Here is a 19,172-nt window from a genome sequence, read left to right on the forward strand (position 1 = left end):
TTAAGAAACAGGTCTAAAACACAGGTACAGAAAAAGTACAAAAGAAACGCTTATTTGTCGTTTTTTCTTTTTTTTTGTTGTTGTTTTTTTTTTTTGCTTCGAGGTTGGCTAATCATTTATGTACAAAAAAAAGGGTTATTTCAAAGTTTGAAGGTTGAGTGAGTCCCGTCGTGGACAATCCAGCGTCCTGCCTAAACAGACGTCTCGGACTGCAGCAGCAGCGTGAACTTGTGGGATTTGGGGTCGACGAACTCCTCGCTCATCTGGATGAAGGGGATCCCTTTGACAGTCACCGCCAGGCTGAAGTCCAGGCAGCGGAGCAGGATGTCCGCGCCCTCCTTCAGGCCGCTGGTGACCGACGCCTCGCTGACCAGCGTCCACTGGTCGGCCATCCAGCGCTCGGGGCCGTACTGCAGGGTGGGGCCCGGGGCCAAGTACGCCTCCAGGAAGGCCTGAGGGCAGAGACAAAAAAAGGAAAACTTTGGCAAAGCTCAAATTATGGCTCTGACACTACAACCGGAAGCTACGCTGCCGTTATTGGAACTGGGCTTTGAACAAAGCGAATAAGTCGCGTGTAGAGAATAATGATGATAACATTAACTTTGGGTGTCACCCTATCCAGTGTCAGTTATGTCTCTCATTCATTGGAAATGGTAAATATCCAGCTAAGCAAACTACTCTCTGACATATTTTGAAACGTGACGTCCAGACACATGCACTACGTTGGGGTTCCGACCGTCAGATACGTTTTCTCATTTAGTGTAACGGTAGATTAAAGGGAGGCACGGTACAAGGATAAAGAGACGATCCCAGGGTTATGTGTAAAAAGTAATATCTGCTTCCTGTGGCCGCATTAAAGGGGAGATTTCACGAAAGTGATCAATAAATCCACTTATAACAAGCGTCGTAGCCCGTCGGACCTGCCCTCACCTTGGGGCTCATGTTGTTGACGAGGCAGAATGCCAGGTGCTTCTGGATGCTCTCCATGCTGTGGCAGTGCTGCCTCCTGGTGGCGCGGAGGTACTTCTGCAGCGCGCGCGCCATGGAGGGGAAGATGGCCAGGGCCGCCTCGCGCACGTCCATGATGTCCGACGGCGAGGCGCGCTCGTCCTCCTTCTTCATGCGGCGGACGTGCGTGAAGGCCTCCTCCACGGCCACCACCAGCCTGGCGACGCAGCGTGAACACACACACACACACACACACACACACACACACACACACACACACACACACACACACACACACACACACACACACACACACACACACACACACGCACGTGCATGCTAAATACACCTTCAGTATATGTATTTGCCTATCATTTTATCCTTCCAATCTTTTCATCCAGCTTCATGCTGTCATTCAATTTATTTATAGCAGATTTTATTTTGATACATTCTACACATTCAAAACATTCACTAACAACTTACTAGGTACTGAAAAAAGTTTTAAAATAGTAGAATTAAACAGTTAGCACAATGCCAACATATCCACAATTTTATGCTTTTACTCCTCTGTCTGTCTGTCTATCTATCTATCTATCTATCTATCTATCTATCTATCTATCTATCTATCTATCTATCTATCTATCTATCTATCTATCTATCTATCTATCTATCCATCCATCCATCTATCTATCTATCTATCTATCTATCTATCTATCTATCTATCTATCTATCTATCTATCTATCTATCTATCTATCTATCTATCTATCTATCTATCTATCTATCTATCTATCTATCTATCTATCTATCTATCTATCTATCTATCCATCTATCTATCTACCTGTATCTATTAATCTGTCTTTCTCACCTGGCCCTGCGCTTACGGATCCTCCTCTCGTGGTCGGCCTCTTCGTAGTACAGCTCGTTGTGGGTGCTGTCCCGTCGTTTGGCTGCAGCGGCCACCATCGCCCGGGACTGGTTTCCATTGGGAGGCTGCGCCCCCGCTGTGTTTCCAGGGGCGGAACCTGAGGGAAGCACAGACGGGAATGGAACTCTGGGTCCGACCGACCGCTGGGTCAACAAATTTAGCGACGATCAATGGTCTGTTTAGGTTTGGATATGTTTAGTGTCATTTTGATGAATTCTTGTGGTAAAACCTTATAATATTTTAGTAAAACCTTAGTAGTGGAGTGTAGTATAGCCTCTTTTCCCAGATGACTGTAGCCATCGGTGAAGCAGCACAATATATATACTACACCTATTAAAGGTGTGGGGAGGGTGCTCTAAGTCGGTCTTGATCATAGATCTCCGACACGCTGCCATCTAATCTCGGAGCTGTCACAGTCCAACAGTTTGAGGAAAACAGAGACACTCTCCACTCAGCACCGCCGCCAGTTCTGAGGAATTCTAACAGTTAGATCTTTTGATTGGGTGGTTGGGGATAAAATATTCAGCATTTTACATTTCAAAGGCCGTAGTTGCATCTGGTGTGTGTGAATTTATTCATTTGTGCGGCAAAACCGTAAACGCCAACAGAGCTGGTGTGGTTGTGCGTTTGGATGTTCGAGGCGTATCAGTCTGGAGGACTAAACTTTGGTTTCATATTCATGAAGGCAGGTAGGGCTTTAATTATCACCCCTGCAGGTCAGGTACATCCTTAAATAATTAACAGTTAAATCTGCATATGTAAAGTGAGTGAGAGTGGAAGAGTGATAAGAGAGGAGTGGAATGCAACGTGCACCGAAAACCCCCCCCAAAAAAACAAAACATCACTGGGAAATGATTAAAATACTGTGGGATCCCTATGGATGACATCATTTGAGATGCAAAACAGCACCCGGCAAATAACAACACACCGTGCACAGTGATATATATGGACGAAGGCACTGTTCTCCTCTGGAATATATTTTTACATTTTGCAGAGAGAGAGAGAGAGAGAGAGAGAGAGAGAGAGAGAGAGAGAGAGAGAGAGAGAGAGAGAGAGAGAGAAGGGCAGTGACAGGGAGAGAGAAAGAGGAAGACTAAGTGAATGAGCAGGGTGGAGGGGGTTGGGTGGAGCAGGCAAAAGCATGAAAGAAAGTGGGAGAAAAAGAAACGAGAGCAAGGCAGAGACGGGGTAGGCAAGGAGGAGGCAGAAACGTGCGTGTGTGTGTGTGTGTGAGACGGAGAGAGAAAGAGAGAGAGCGAGAGCGAGAGAGAGAGAGAAAGTGGTGAGCTTCGCTGTGATGAATTATTGAAGGGTTGAAATTCCACGGCCCCCCAGAGGCTTTTCCTCCATACTTTGATAGAGGAGGAGGAGGTAGAGGAGGGGGCTGGGGGAGGTGCTGTAACGACACCATCTCCCAGACTGCACTGCTCCCTAACCCCGTGACCACCACTCGGATAAAAGATAATGAGGCTGGACGGTGTGTGTGTGTGTGTGTGTGTGTGTGTGTGTGTGTGTGTGTGTGTGTGTGTGTGTGTGTGTGTGTGTGTGTGTGTAAACCGCCACCCCCACCGGATGTGTACGGTGAGCTAACGCAGCATCTTCTGAGCACGGTGCAGCAACAACACCATTCATCAATGTGTGTACATGTGTGTACGTGTATACATGGGTGTGTATGTGAGTGAGCGTGCATCAGTGCACTCGCCGAGGATGCAAACACATACATCAGCTGCCCCCACCCGGTGGGGGCGGCTGGCGGGCGGTGAGGGGGAGTGAATTGGACCGTGGTATTGGTCGTTTCCCGTGACAAAGTGCTCGTGCAGAGTGACGGCAGTCACTTTGAGCTCCACTTACTGTCCAAAAGGTACGTTCTGAGTCTATTTTTAAAAGCTGCGTATGAAAGCAGGAGAAGGATGAAATAATTCAATAACACAGCACGGTAAAAGTAAAAAAGGCACAGCAGTAAATGGAAGCGGGGCACCGTGAGGGAGGCCAATAGAAACAATTTCAATGTGTTTTTAAGAACACAAGACTAGGGGCTGTCACAATTATTATATACAGTATTACATAGCTCGTTCCCCAATTCTATATGTTTTCTTTAGAATGTGAAGGGAATTTAAAGCAGAGAAATGTTAGAGCACACACGACGTGAATGAATTCTGTGTGTTTCCGTCGGGTGCGTTTGGGAAAATGAGCTGAATTTTTAGATCCTGATGTTCGACGTCAATGAATTTGAGAGGCATGAGAGGGTGAACGAAAAAAGGACGATTAAGCTGTTTATCGCAAATTATTTGTCTGGCAATTAAGCGTCGACTAAAACGATCGTTAAATGAGGGGGGTGGGGGGGGGCTAACCGTCCACGTTGTAGACCTTTAAACCCGCCATCTGCTTGGCGGTCCGGTGCTTGGAGGCCGAGAGGAGAGCCGGGTTGTGGAGAGGAAAATCCCTGTAGTAGAACTCCAGGATGGACAGAGCGGCTCTCTGGATGCTGCGACGGAGAGAGAGAGAGCGCGAGAGAGAGAGAGAGAGAGAGAGAGAGAGAGAGAGAGAGAGAGAGAGAGAGGCGGAGCAAGAGAGTGGAAGAGGGAGAAGCGGAATGAAAGAGAAGTCGAGCAGACAAAGCGAGAGAGACGCATCAAGAGAAAGAGATGACAGAGGCAGATAAGGGAAGAAAAAGGGGGAAATGAGCAGACGTACATTTTATTGTCGGGGCTAATTCGATTTCTGCGTTTAATTGAGTTGAATCCTTTCCAACTGTCTGCTTTGCACTGCCCCTCTGAATCCCCGCACCCCGACCCTCTTTCACACTGATCGATTATTCCCCAATAGGAACAGGGTGGGGCGGGGGTTATTTCTACACCTTTCCAGATCTCTCTCCAATTCATTCCCACATCAGACCAACAAGATGTTGTACAACTGACCCAATATTCCTTTTTTTTTTTTAATCATAGTTCGTAAACAATTTCTGGTATTTACAACTGGAAAACATCATTAACCAGATTTAAAAAAAGAAAAATACAGTGTAGACGAAGTGTTTCAGCGTCATGGGGTCTGTCTGTCTGTCTGTCTGTCTGGGTCTCACTCCCACCCCTCCCTCCCTCTCCCCCTCCCTCCCCCGATACTCTGAGAATAGCGCACCCCGAGCGAACGGGACTGGGCGTCCAAATGACGAGTAACTCAATTACACTCGTCATTCTTGCCCTCTGGACATGGGCCTCGAATTACACGCATACTTCAGCCGGTCCGAATGTGATGTCGGTGATAAAGTGTCACTGTGTGTGTAGATATACGTGTGCGTGTGTGTGTGTGTGTGTGTTGCGTGTGTGCGTTTTAACACATGCTGCTCCAGTGTCGCACCAATTCCCATGTCGTCATTCCCTAAAACTTAAAAGGCCCCTATTGTTATGTTTCCGTGATCCTCAACTACGTCGCTACAAACTGTCCAAGGGAAAGTGAATAAAAAATGTTTAAAATTTGAGCTCCCAAGGGGCCAGAAGTAGTGACCTTTTTTTTGGTCATCATTGTTAGGTGTGTACAGCTGCTCGGTGAAAATGTGTGTCAGAATACGAATCCGGGAACGAACGAAAAAGGGGCTTGCACATTCACTCAGGGTAGCTGAAAACCTCCACCCCTAAACAGTACACAACTCACACAGTCAGCGTTACATGCACTTGAATAAGCCGATCGTAATCGGGTGAAGGCAATATTTGGACTATCGATCTTAATCCAATTATGCTTGAAATCGTAGGAACAATCCAATTAACAGACCTGGATTTCTCCTTGTGGTGTGGGGATGGTGTGGTTTGAGCAGCCACACCTGTCCTGGGTCTATGCAAATGGGGTCCAGCATCAGAGTGGCTACAAGTTATTGCGGCATGTAACCAACTAAACCCAGGACATAACCGGCGTATCCAAAACCCAGCGATTCGCGCCGCACATAATTTGACCCGGAAAGAGTTGTTTCCGCAGATAAACAATGGACACCATGGCGAGCACTTTTGGACGGAAAGTGATCACAATCACAAAATGTATTGCGCTCATGATATGACAGCGCAAACACACCCATAAAGTTTTGCTGCTGCATGCAATTTGCCATTGTATTGCGTCTCGTTGCAATTATCCATGTGGCAAAGTAAATGATCTTTGCATCCGGGGCGGGGCTCTCCACTGGAGAGTCAGCCACTGCTCTACACTTGCCTGTTTTACGAATTATCAGTCTTCGTATAAAACTTTCAATAATTGTCGGACAGTAGTTATTTTGATTTGAAGTGTTTAATGGAAATGTAAAATTGTATGGAAATACTTGGAGGGACTGTGCCGGTGCTAAGCACCAAATCCTGACTGGGGGATTTGAAAATAATGGAAATTGTCCATTATAACACATTTCAATACGTGCAAATAGCACCGGCGCACCGAGACGCTATTTGCGTGGCAGCCCAGTTAGAGGTGCATTTCACCGTTTGTGGGCGCTTTGTGAAGTAGACGCTTGCTTTTTGTCCGCACAGGCTTAGCGGCCGCAAAAGCCGCGCAATCCTTCTTCTCCTCCGCCCCTGAGTGATTACCTGAGCTGTCCCATATTGTAGTGGCGCGTTTCTCCGTCGGTGGAGCGTATGACGCACACGCTATAGCAGGGCTGCAGCTGCCGCAGCTCCAGCAGCACCACGGCCAGGTAGTGCACGAACAGCAGGGAGTCCACCAGCGACACTGAGAACTGGGCGATGCCGTGGTAGTCCTCGTCCTGCGCAACACAACACGAAGAGGTGGGTCGGAGATCTGAATTCTGCATTGGAATTGCCCTGTGTGCGTTGTTGTTGGTTTGTGAGCGGCAATATCAATGAGTGTCGCTATCAAATGAATCATTTTGAACATGAAGGAAGGATGAAATGGTATTTTCCTCGCTCCAGTGTTTCAACGTTTACAATAATGGGACATAAACACAACAGAGGCTTTATGTAGGGCTGTCACAAATTTTAGTTATTGATTGTCATACGATTGCGATTAACATTTTATGCCACTATCATCGTATAAGCCTATATAAATGTCTATCCACTCATCATATTTAACGTCGGAACATAAAAACATGGGCAGAGAGTTAATTTGTTTCAACCCAACTGATGGAAATGCACCTAATTAACATTTTAATTGTTGCAACATTTCTAACAATGGCTTATGAAACGTATGAAAGTGGAATTCAAATATTTTACAAAATTACGGCGATTACATAATAACTGCCCGCTCTTATGTGTACACAAATTCATGCAGATCAAGCATTTTTGCCATCACAGTTTTGTTTATGGCTCAATATGCCGTAACCTGTCTTCACCTGTGCGTCCAGTATGCGGACCCCGTAGAAGAGCCAGTAGGACATGGTGAGCAGGAGCGTGAGCGTCGTCAGGAATGCTCGGTACACACACACGCGGGGCAGGCCGGCGGGGGCGGGGCGCAGGAACAGCGCCCACACAGCCAGCAGGAGGATGAGGAGTTTGAAGGAGATGGAGAGGAAGAGGCCCTCGCAGGCGGTACCGCAGGCCTGCAGCCTGTCGGGCCACAGCATGGCCGGGAGCACCAGAAAGGCCAGCGGCGTGGCCAGCACCAGAAGGCCCATGCACAGGCCCAGCACCAGGGGGAGGTAGCGACGACATTGCCGGACACGGTCCTCCGGGCTCTTCCTCAGGCCGACCACCTCCTCTTGGGATAGACTGAGCTCAGAGGTGCCCGTCACCGCCGTGGTGGTTTCCCCCCAGTTATCATCCTGACGAGAGGGCGGGTAGAGAGGGAATTACTGCTGGAGCTTCCTTTGGATGTATTGGGTTGCACCTGTCTGCGTCTGTGCCTTGTCAGCATTATGCTGCATACCATTGAAGTCTGAACTCTGCAAAATCTCCCCACTCCGAGAAAATCGCAGCGGAACGGCTATTTAAGGCGGAATTCCATGTCGGAATTTCGGGGCAGATTGCTCGGGGCCTGAGTTTTGAGGATAGCAGACTTGATGTCATAGCAACATGCTGGGACACACCGCTGACAATGAACAAAGTTTTGCATGGGTTTTTATTTGAAAACACACACTTCGACCTAAACTACCAATGGAAGACATATTGTATAGTATGGAAGTGGGGACTCCCGACTTGTAATCACAGAGTACCAACTCTAAATCGAATGCAGCATTAGTGCAGCATCTCAATGGTGGAGTAAAATAAGGATGGGGATGGAACATGGACCATTTTTATATTATACATCATTTTTTTCCTCATAGAAAGAACAATTTGAAATATTCAAAACATCACATACTACATACTGAAATAAGACAATAAATAAAGAGAGATGTAGGCAAAGTAAGATTAACACGTTATTAATCCCCAGGGGGAAATTTGAGACGCAAAAATATAGAATAATATATTCCTTATTCAAATTTTTTTCCTTATCTGTCCACAAAGAAAGAGTGACAGAGGAGACAGAACAATGACTCAAGATTTGGTGCATCGTGCACACATTAAACCCATAAGTAAACCCATACTATTTCTGAGAGGTTTTTAGACTTTCTTGGGAGTTCCGCCTCATTAAGATACACCAGAGTACACAGTGATCCGATAGGGTACGACAGATCGGGTCGCACACTGATGTCCAGGTACAATGTATGTATACAGTACAAAAACACACACACACACACACACACACACACACACACACACACACACACACACACACACACACACACACATATGACACACATTGACTCACAACAGAAGCTGTTCCTTTGCAGACCCATCATCACAAATTAGAGTCAAATTCATGTCGTCCTCCGCCAGCACGATGATTTTCAGCCTAAATCATGCCATGAAAAGCCACCCAGAGAGACCGCATTAAAGTCGAGTCTCCTCGGGAGAAGCGTTCTTCTTTCTCTGCCTGTCTGTCACTCATATGTCTAATTAAATACTTGTTTCCTCGCCGAATGTGTCGCTGTGTCCCCTCTTCCCAACACACACACACACACACACACACACACACACACACACACACACACACACACACACACACACACACACACACACACACACACACTCTCACACACACACATTAAGACAAATTCCAGTTAGCAGAGCAGTCACTGCAGAGAGAATGAGAGATAATGAGCTATACAGATAAGACTCAAATGCCTATCTGCGGAAACATACCCAAATGCGCGCGCGTGCACACGCACGTGCGCACGCACACACACACACATACACCACACTTTCAGGTTTTTTTCATGAGACTATGAGAACAGAAAGGTAAGATGAGGATAGAGGATGGATGCAGACTATTTATATCAGTTGACTTTACCATAGCTGTGTGGGTGTGTGTGTGTGTACTCTGTATATTGTTCTGACAAAGACTTGGGGTAATTACATGGAAAGTGTTAGTAGAAAAAACCTATATCAATGTGGTTTTTTGCAAAAACACACCTACTCATACACACTCGCATTTGCGTTGCAGCAGTGATCCAGTGAAAGGGAAAGTCGTTGATTTTTTTTTGGGAGTGCTCAGTGAGCTGATGCTGGCAGGCTTAAGTTCCCTCCAGTCAGTCTGACACCGTATAACCACACCAACCCGGTTAAACACAGCTGACAAAAAAACACAGTTTTCCAAGACAAGACTGCGGTTGATTGGGCCACAGTTGCAAATGACTCCCTCCTTTTCAAATGTTGCCTCATTAATTTAGTTGTTTATCATTAGGTTTAGTGTGTATTGTCATATTTTATTGTGTATAGTTAACTGTTGTGTACAGTTTTTGTGTACAGTTAAAAGTTTTATTGTATTTTCCACTTTTTCCCATATATTTCAATTTCCTCCTTTTATTTTTTATTCCATTGCTTTATTATTATTGCCTATTATTATTATTATTATTATTATTATTATTATTATTATTATTATTATTATTATTATCATAATCATCATTATTATTATTATTATTATTATTATTATTATTATTATTATTATCATGTGTTGTGGTGTGTGTGCTGTTTGACAAGACTTAGAGTGAGACTTCTTCAAAAAAATCACAGATCTCACAAATCTAGAGCAGCAGCATTGCCACTGTACTAATTATTAAGCCCTTCGTTAGTCTCGTGCTTCATTAGTTCCGCCGTGCCGAGGGAGAGGTCGGCAGCAAGAGCCAGAAGAGGAATAAGAAGCAAAAGGAAGAGGAGCGAGCGAGAAAGAGAAGAGAGGGGGATGGGTATGAGGGGCGTCAGATGAGAAGAAAGCAGAGGAGGAGGGAAAAAAAAAGCGTCAGGCAAGAATTCAGGAGAAAGTAATGTGTGTGACGATGAGGTCGGCTGCCGAAATGTCATCATCAGAATCTTCTTCCCTTCCCGCCTCGTCTCCTCTACCTCCCTGTTCCTGGTCTGCGGCTGAAGCAACTGTACCGACGACTTTCTTTCTCCTGTTTTTAAATTAGGAATATGAGCAGAGCCGTGTCGGGCCAACAAAAACGCTTTAGTATCACACTGAAAAATGACCAAGAAACATGTTCTTTAACACTAATTATATTTAACGTAAGAAGACCGTGCGCACTCGGAATGTGAAAATGTAAAGTAACTCTGGAGGCCGTAGCCTGCTTTATTGATGGAGCAGTTTGGGCAGTGAAGTATCAGTTAAAGCGATAACAGGGTTCATTCTGGCATTACAATATGAAGTACTTTTTTATGCACTATTTTTTCATTTTCAAGGACTTCAAGCAAAATAAATACAATATTATATATACATCTACAATGTGATCCTTAATTATTCAAATATAATATGGCCTTAGTCTCATTGTCTATTATTTTAATTAGTAGATCTATATGCTGTATCTATATATCTATTATTATCTATCTCATTGTCATCTACTATCATAAGTGTTTATTTCCAACCATGCTGGATTAAATTTACATTTCCCTGAAATAATCAATGTCGTAAAAGCGATGCTGGAAACATTTTATTATGTTACGATTTGAATAACAAAACCAGGGGGAATATCACAGGTTTACAATGGTCCTGTTTCAAGCACTTCAAACACCTCAAGGACCTGGTGAGAACCCTTTAAATAAGCCCAGTAATGGTGGTAACCGCTGATCAGGAGCGTGTGCATGTTTCTCTTTTGGTGTAAAAATATATCTCAACAAACATGTACATTCTTCCATTTCATGAAACTTAAAGGGGAGCGGTTATGCTTTTCCTTAATTCCTGTCACATATATAATGTTCCAATGCTGAATGTTCATATTAGACGTGGCCAAGCTTACGTCCGCTCGTCACGGATTTCATTATATGGTCGTCTGCTCCATCCGATCCGCTGTGCGTTTCTCGAAACAAAACCAATAAAAACAGAGGGTTTTTATTGTAGATGTACTTATTGATTTTATTTTATTTTATTTTATTTTCCGGCGTTTACATGAAACAAAAAAATTCTGCGTCCGAGCGTCCCGGTGCGTCGTCCGTGTCTCCCACAAGCTGGAGAACAGCGACGAAACTCAGAACTAATTTTTAAATAAGGCCTTGTATTTCTAACGTGAGTGAAGATTCAGCACATGGATTGCTTATTTCTCACCTCAAATTTGTTCAGAAACAGATTTTTGTGTATAGTGCTAGAGAATAAATAAAGCCCGGAGTAAAGCTCAAACCCCATTGGCTCACAGAACGCAGATCCAACTTGTGCTCAAACCCAGGGGGGTCTAACCAGGGGCTGGGCTGCTCATTCACAATTAAAGCTACACACACTGAAACAGCCCGTTTTGGAACAGTCCTGGTTTCGAGGCATGTCACAATGGCTCGAATGCAAAAGTGTTATTTTCAGCAAAAAGCTTCGACAACATGTGTTGGGCACCTCTGCGACCAATTTTAACACGCATAATAGCTTATTATGATCTATTATATAATAGCACGCATTTACAGCATAATAGGTCCCCTTGAATAATATCTTAATTAACCTTCCACGGTGACACCTCGGTGAGAGAGAAGAGTGTAAAGGTGTAATATTGACCCACTCCATTAACACCGACTTAATCAGAGGTAAATGCTCGGCGAATGGGGAGTGATGTCTACATTGAAGGGAGTGAGAGAGGGAGAGAAAGAGAGAGAGTGAGAGACAACCAGACAGAATAAACAAATTAGGCAAGTGTTAAAGGAGAAAGGGCTGAATGGGCCGCGCTTGGCAGCGTTCACGTCTGGCACAGGGTGAATATGGATTATGGCGAGGCGTGTCACAGCGTCACCAAGCTCAGCGACGAACAAGAGACTTGACAGGCTTAGCTCCACGCGCCCGCGCGCGCGCACACACACAGACACAGACACAGACACAGACACAGACACACACACACACACACACACACACACACACACACACACACACACACACACACACACACACACACACACACACACACACACACACAGGGTAAGCCTGCCAACCGAAAAACCCAATGACTAAGACCCATGGGCCTTGGTGGAGGTTAAAATTACCTTTATACGTGTGTATAATTGTGTGTGTGGGACGGTAAATGTAACCGTAAGTATTTGCGTGCTTTGAATAATAAAACACCAAAAACATATTTAATTTAAATCGCCTTTGCGGCGCCCTTCCTTTCTTTCTCTGTTTCTCTGCTTTCTAGGCGACATTATGTCATATTGTGTGTTTGTGTCTGCGTATGTGTGTACTTCATGTGTATGTATGAATCTGTCGTTTTTATTTTTTTATTCCTTTGTTTATCTGTACTGACTAAGAAGATCCAGAAACTGGAGACCCAGAAACTGTGAACCCTAAAGGCTCCAGGAAACTGAAGCTTCAGCCTGCCGGCACAAAGTCACTGTGTCTCGGTTTCAGCAACGGAGTGCACGGGAAACATGAACAGTCTCACAGTTACAGTACATGGTTGGCAACCTCTCTGTGAGTCACACACATACACACACACACGCACATACACACGCACACACACACACACGCACGCACACACACACACACACACACACACACACACACACACACACACACACACACACATGAACGCACGCACACACAGGCATGCGCACACACACACATACACACATGCACGCACGGACACACACACACACACACACACATATATATGAAGTGGCATAAATGAATGCATGTACATCTAGTGTGTGGCCATGAGCATACAGTATACACTCCCACAGACAAATACACACTATATATGCTTATGCCACAGACATGCGTGTAAACACAGAAGATTATCCATATCAGCTTTCCTCAGAGTGGTGTTTGGCTGCATGCTAGGGCTAATCTCAGTCTACGAGAATTCCTCTGCACCAGAGCCTATTAGCGTTAGCGCTGCCCTCTCAGAGAACCCGTCTTAAAAGAGCGCTTGCCGGGAATGGAACTGGCGGTGGCGGCACCGGTGGTTGTGCCATTTTGACATATTTGTCTGGGGGGCTAATGTAGGATGACTGCAGATTATCTTACACCGCAGACAATGGAAGCCGGCTACAAGCTGACAATCACATGACAGCATGGAATGTTGCAGCCCCGACCAGAGGGGGGTTCCGGAGGGAGGGGGGGGGGGGGGGGGGGACGGGTGGGATCTGCTGGACTGATCTAAGTGCCTGGAAGGCCGTGCGAAGCCCAAGCCTGTGCAAAATCCCCCGGTGAATCGGCGGGTGAGAGAGAGAGAGAGATGTTGAAGGGCCTTCGGAAGGGCTCAAGCTCACTGACAACTTTCAGACTCCCCAGAAATTCCCAGGACGAGAGGAGCGGCCAAAAAGTTTCATTTACTGCGGTCAACCGAGTCGTAGTTGGCGAAAGGCGAAATTCCGCGTGTAATTAAGCTACTCTCTTTATCCAGAGTGAGGTTTTCGCAGGCTCTGTGCAAAGAGACAATAGTCCATTGTACTTCCCTCTCTTACTCAATCTAAACAAAATGATTGAACGTATACTTATCTCTGAGAACAACTGTTATGATCCAGCTTTATACATATATAGAAAGATAGACAGATAGTTGGATAGATAGACAGCCTTTTCAATAGTTGTGCTGATAATTGAATCTGATTCCTCTAAGCCCATAATATCCAGATGTTTGACCATTAGGAGCCGCCCACCTTCCAAATTACCAATTTAGACCCTGGATGTACTGTCGTGATGTACTGTGTACTGGACGCGTGCAAAGCTGTGTACGGCCGCACACACACACACACACACACACACACACACACACACACACACACACTCACACACACACACACACACAAAGATGCTTCATACTTCATCCCTGCCAAAATGCTCTTACCGCGATGCAATTCAAGTAGGTCAGGAAGTCTATGAAGGCAGCCCCGAGGCGGAACGCTCTCTCTACAGAACAATATCTATCACCGGCCGCCTTCTCCACTCCTCCCTCTCCGCTCGGCCGCCGCGCACCTCTCGCCCTTTCCTCTCCCCTCTTTCTAACCGCTCCTGCTGCCTGTGTACCGATCCTTCCCCGTCTCTCCCTTCTCCGACGCATTTAAGCGTTTGTTCATCCTCCCGCCCGTGATCTTCACCCATCCCCCCGAAAGCCCCCGTCATCGAAGTTTAATATCCGCCGGACGGAGCCCCCTCCCGGTGTCAGGGCTGCAATATCATCGCTACGAGTTGGCCCGTCTCTACCAAAGATCTCTTTGTTTTTTTTTGTTTGTTTGCTTGACAAGCGCTCGCTCCAGGTCCTCTTATTTCTGTGTGGCCGTTTAAACAAAAAAAGGTGTTTGCTTTTCGCTTCCTGCATCGGATCCGGGGAGAGCTAACGTTGTGCTCTCAATTCAGGGGAGAGTCATGGGCTCGTCACAGGTACACACCCAATTACACGAAAGGCATACGTACGCACAGACACGTACGCACACACACACACACGCACACACACACACACACACACACACACCGGAGTGCAACACCGGTACGCAGGCCTACGAGAGGGACGCTAAGCTCGTGACCCATTTGTGCCCTTGCTGTGATTACGGAGCGGGCACTATAGCGATTAACCGCCAGCTGTGTGAGATGGAGTTAAAGGGGGGTCATCTCGCTGTGAGCATGCAGATGGTTTCCCTGATTGATTAAAAAAAAAAAACTCCTCCTCGCAGAGCGGGAGAGAGGTGCACGTTCATAACATTCAGGTCACGTCTCTTAAAAACTGCTTTCGTGGGACGGCGCCGTTTTTCGAAGTCGCGGCCTATCTCCACCGACAAACATGGGTACCTGGGCGTCCTCTCCGTGTTCCGGCGTGGGCGGGGCGGGTTCCCCCGGCAGGGGTTCCCCGTTCTGGACCGGAGAGTTCTGGGAGGGCGTGTCGGGGGGGTTGATGACGACGGAGCGCTCCGAGCGACTGCTGTCCTTACTGCTGCTGGCCTTGTGCCGCTCCCTGCTCCGCTCGCTTGTGCAGGGCAGACGCATGCACACACACACACACACACACACACACCACACACACACACACACACATACACATACACGTGCGCGCGCACAGAGGCACGCTCGTACGCACACACACGCACACACACACACACACACACACACACACACACACACACACACACACATTTCGACGGATGTTAGAGGACAGAGACAGATAAATTAAGGACACAAGGCCATACAAAAACTTGTAAACATAAATACATAGGCACACACGCTCGAGACATAAATAACCACTAAAATGACATAACACATCAAGCCAACACCGTCAAAATTTGCGGTCTCAGCCGTCTCAGCACACTATAGGGGAGGAACTACACCGGGCGAGTTGCCGCAGCATACGGGCAGGGCGCGGCGTGCCGTAAGTGCACACTTCCTATTAAATCCATGTTAATCCACTGTGGGAACTACACTGGCCACGTCAGCCGCGCGGGGTCCGCGTGGAGTTGGCGCAGCTTTTTTTCAATTTTGTTGGGCGAGAGGTCCTTTTTTTAAAGCTACAGGAGCCTTTTCCATAGAAACAGGAGATAAAACGACATAGACATGTTTTTGTTGAGAGTGCAATCGATTTGAATGTGTTTTATATGAGACTACATTGTACCGCAGACCTAGAGCTGCTGTCAGATTTACTTATTGATCAAGCCCCGTTTCAAATACAACGAGCAAACATTTACGTCATGCAGTAGAGAATGTCCCACTGACCAATTTCAACAATTACAGTTGTAGCTCACATTTCAAATATATTAAAATTCATTTAAAAATTTACGGCAGACTGCGATAAAACATTTTTTTTATACGTTTTAACTGTAGAACTGCAAGACTTTGCTGCGCTTGTGTCTGCAGAGGACATATAGTATTGTGAGACGGTCTTAACCAGATCAAAACGTTGTGATGTCATTTCGAAAAACCACTTTTACCGCAATAACGGATAAAAGCCTTGGTGGTATTTCAGACAAAAAGTTCCCACTAAACTGTTAATATTTAAATTGCTGTTGTTTTCATTATTCCTCCTCTCTCTACAACAACATGGACGGGTCTGGGAGGGTTCACCACGTAAAGACACGCGCCCGTACGCTGCGCCACCGGGCCCGGTGTAGTTTGGGCGTCTGGTTTGCATATTAAAGCAGCCGGGTCAAGGCAACGGGAAGCAGCGGAGAGAGCGGAAGACATCTACTTTATCCTAATCACCTTATACATACTGTAACAGGCCGGGTGAATCGGCGGGAGCCACTCAACTGTGACGGCCCTAATCCCTAAGCTTTGTCCATCAGTCTCCGCCGCTTGATCACTTACGCTCTCTCCCTCTTTCAATTTCTCACTTCATTCGTTTGTTTTCCCCCAGCAAACAACATGTGGCAGTGCTATCAGCGCGGATATAAAGTGTGGCACTCTGATGGCCATGAATGCATGCCGTCAAAGAAAAAAAAACAAAGTGGCGGGTGGCTGGAAACACCGTGGGAAGACACGGTGGCAGGCGGCAGACTGTAGACAAACACAGACAGATATGCAGACGGAGAACATACCCGTGTCTGTTGGATCTCCCGGACCGGCTGGAGTGAAAGGAGTAGCCCGAGTGGGTGGACTCGGTGTCCATTTCGGAAAGGGCCGCCTCAGACCCGGCGACCGGCCGTGGGAATGAGGAGACGCACGGTGCGTGCAGAAGAGAGAGGGGAGAGCGCTGGCAGCTCTGCTCAGGAAGACTGGAGGAGGAGGAGGAGGGGTTGCTATAGAGACGGGTCCGTAGAAGACCTCGGGAATCTGCGACGACTGACAACGAACGCGGAGAGCTGCTTTAAGGGCCTCATTGACCTGGAAGCGAGAGCGAGAGAGAGAGAGAGAGAGAGAGAGAGAGCGATCAAAGCTTAAAATGAAAGGTATCTAAGTGACTAACACATAAATGTACAGTAGAACTAGCTGCCTGGTGCTGCTATGCCAATTCTAACTTTGATGACACGTTTGTGACTGTAAAGTTGTGTGTTTTTCACGGAGATACAGAAAGCTCAAACCGACACTTTTTTCAGCGGTCACGATCGTGACGTTTTTGTTGCTGATTAATCGTCACACAAATGACTGCGATTAACAAATTGATGCCTTTTTTTGTTTCACTTTATGACACTGTCATAGTACAAGCCTATAACAATGTCATAAGACAACTCCACCTTGTGAAGAAGAAGAAGCCATTAATCGATACTCAATATTGGAGCATAAATATTCAGGTGGAAATATCCATGCGGTTATTTGACAGATGGAAATGTCTAATCCAATTTTGTATCCAATTGTGGAATCTAACGATTGTATAAAATGTTATATAATTGCGATCTGATGACTATGGAACATATGTGTCTATTGAAACTGAACAATACGTCAGTCTTCACCGTCCTTTCAAATTTCTGACCGGTGAAAAGTGGGCGTGGCCGCAGCCAGGCGATCAAGGAAGCAGTCGTCACAACCCGGAGTATGAAACATGGAGACTCTCTGGGAGGGTTGGCAGGCGTAATGGGATGCCAGTCCATTGCACACATACATGCAATTTAGGGTTTCCAGTTAGACCAGAGGTGGAAGGAAACCAGACTACCGGCAGGAGAGGAATGGAAATTAGGAAGCAAATATACAGTCGTCCAAAATGACATCCAAACAAGATAAAGCAGATCGACGTATTGCTCAATTCTGTTCACCTCATAAGTGTAAACAGCGTTTTATGAAGCAATGTGAAACTCTGGTTAGAAATAAAATAACATCCCTCCCCCCCCATTTTTTGCAATCTTGAGGATGTACTCTTGCCATTTAGAAACCCTCTCTCTCTCTGCATTCACTAATAGAGGGGAGACCAAACCAATTTCCCCCTTGGTCACTAAAGTGGGCAGCATGCCTCATGCAGATGTCTTCGGGCCCGGCCGTGCGTGACGTCTCATTTAGTTCTCAATCTACAGTCTGTCTGTCCCCCTGCCAGTTGTCCTGACAACCGCCTACCAATCACTCATCACCAGCCGGGTCTCAATTCGCACACCAAGACTATGCTAATTTGACAAATTCTCAGGCCATGTTTAGAGACAGTTCATTATCTCTTTCACCAATGGGGCATATAAACACCAAAATGGCCCACTCAGCATTTAAATGAAAATGAATAGGAATCCAGGCAGATCCGTGCTGTTGGAATGCTGACTGGATAGATGCTTTCCACGATTATGATACACAAATGGTGTAACAAATATATTATTTGTTTATCACTGAGATGTAAATATGAGGATAACTGCAGGAGTGCTTACTTCCGATAAAATAATATGACACTGCTGTTTGGGTTATCTAATAATGTCATCATCTACATCTTGGCTTTTATGCTGACCTTGTGCTCAGGAATGCTGTTGAAATCTACTATACTGCACATCAAGACATAAATCTGTATTTTTTTCAAGATGCTCCTCCGCTGAGGCATGACCCATGCTATTTACAGGCGGGGAACATAACGTTGAACACTAGAGCAATATGTATGCAGCGGTTGAATAAATAATAGACCAGAACATAACTAGAACACACCACTCATGGCATCAAAGCTGATGTCAGTGCATCAAATTTTTAACACCAGACACAGGAAGAGTCATCTCTCATCTCTAACCCACATCTGGAGCGTCCACTGTTGCCTTGGCAACACCAGAGGCAGGAGGCCCGTTCTCGTCGCAACAATCAATCACCCCTGCTGGAAGTAAATGTGTGCAGCACATGCGCCTGAGAGAGAGAGTGAGAAGGGAGGCGGAGAGGGAGAAAATGGGGTGCCACAGAGAGCAAACAATGGCCTCTCATCGCCCCAGAGCCCGGTGAGACGAATAACCCTCTGGTCTGATTAAAATCAGTGAGCATCGGTTGACTCCGCTGAGA

General features: G+C 46.2%; 1 protein-coding gene across 1 annotated transcript; it reads right to left on the bottom strand.

The window, feature by feature from the left end:
* Positions 1–191: 191 nt before the first annotated feature.
* On the bottom strand, positions 192–16,893 carry LOC307244035 (vang-like protein 1; the record flags this gene model as incomplete). Its single annotated transcript, XM_080019016.1, has 9 exons — positions 192–452; positions 931–1,165; positions 1,815–1,971; positions 3,726–3,761; positions 4,226–4,359; positions 6,434–6,609; positions 7,195–7,623; positions 15,087–15,261; positions 16,823–16,893. 9 exons carry the CDS (start codon positions 16,891–16,893, stop codon positions 192–194), a joined length of 1,674 nt encoding a protein of 557 aa, XP_079875142.1.
* Positions 16,894–19,172: the final 2,279 nt, after the last annotated feature.

The sequence above is a fragment of the Zeus faber genome (assembly GCF_960531495.2).
Source record: "Zeus faber genome assembly, chromosome: 18".
NCBI lineage: Eukaryota > Metazoa > Chordata > Actinopteri > Zeiformes > Zeidae > Zeus > Zeus faber.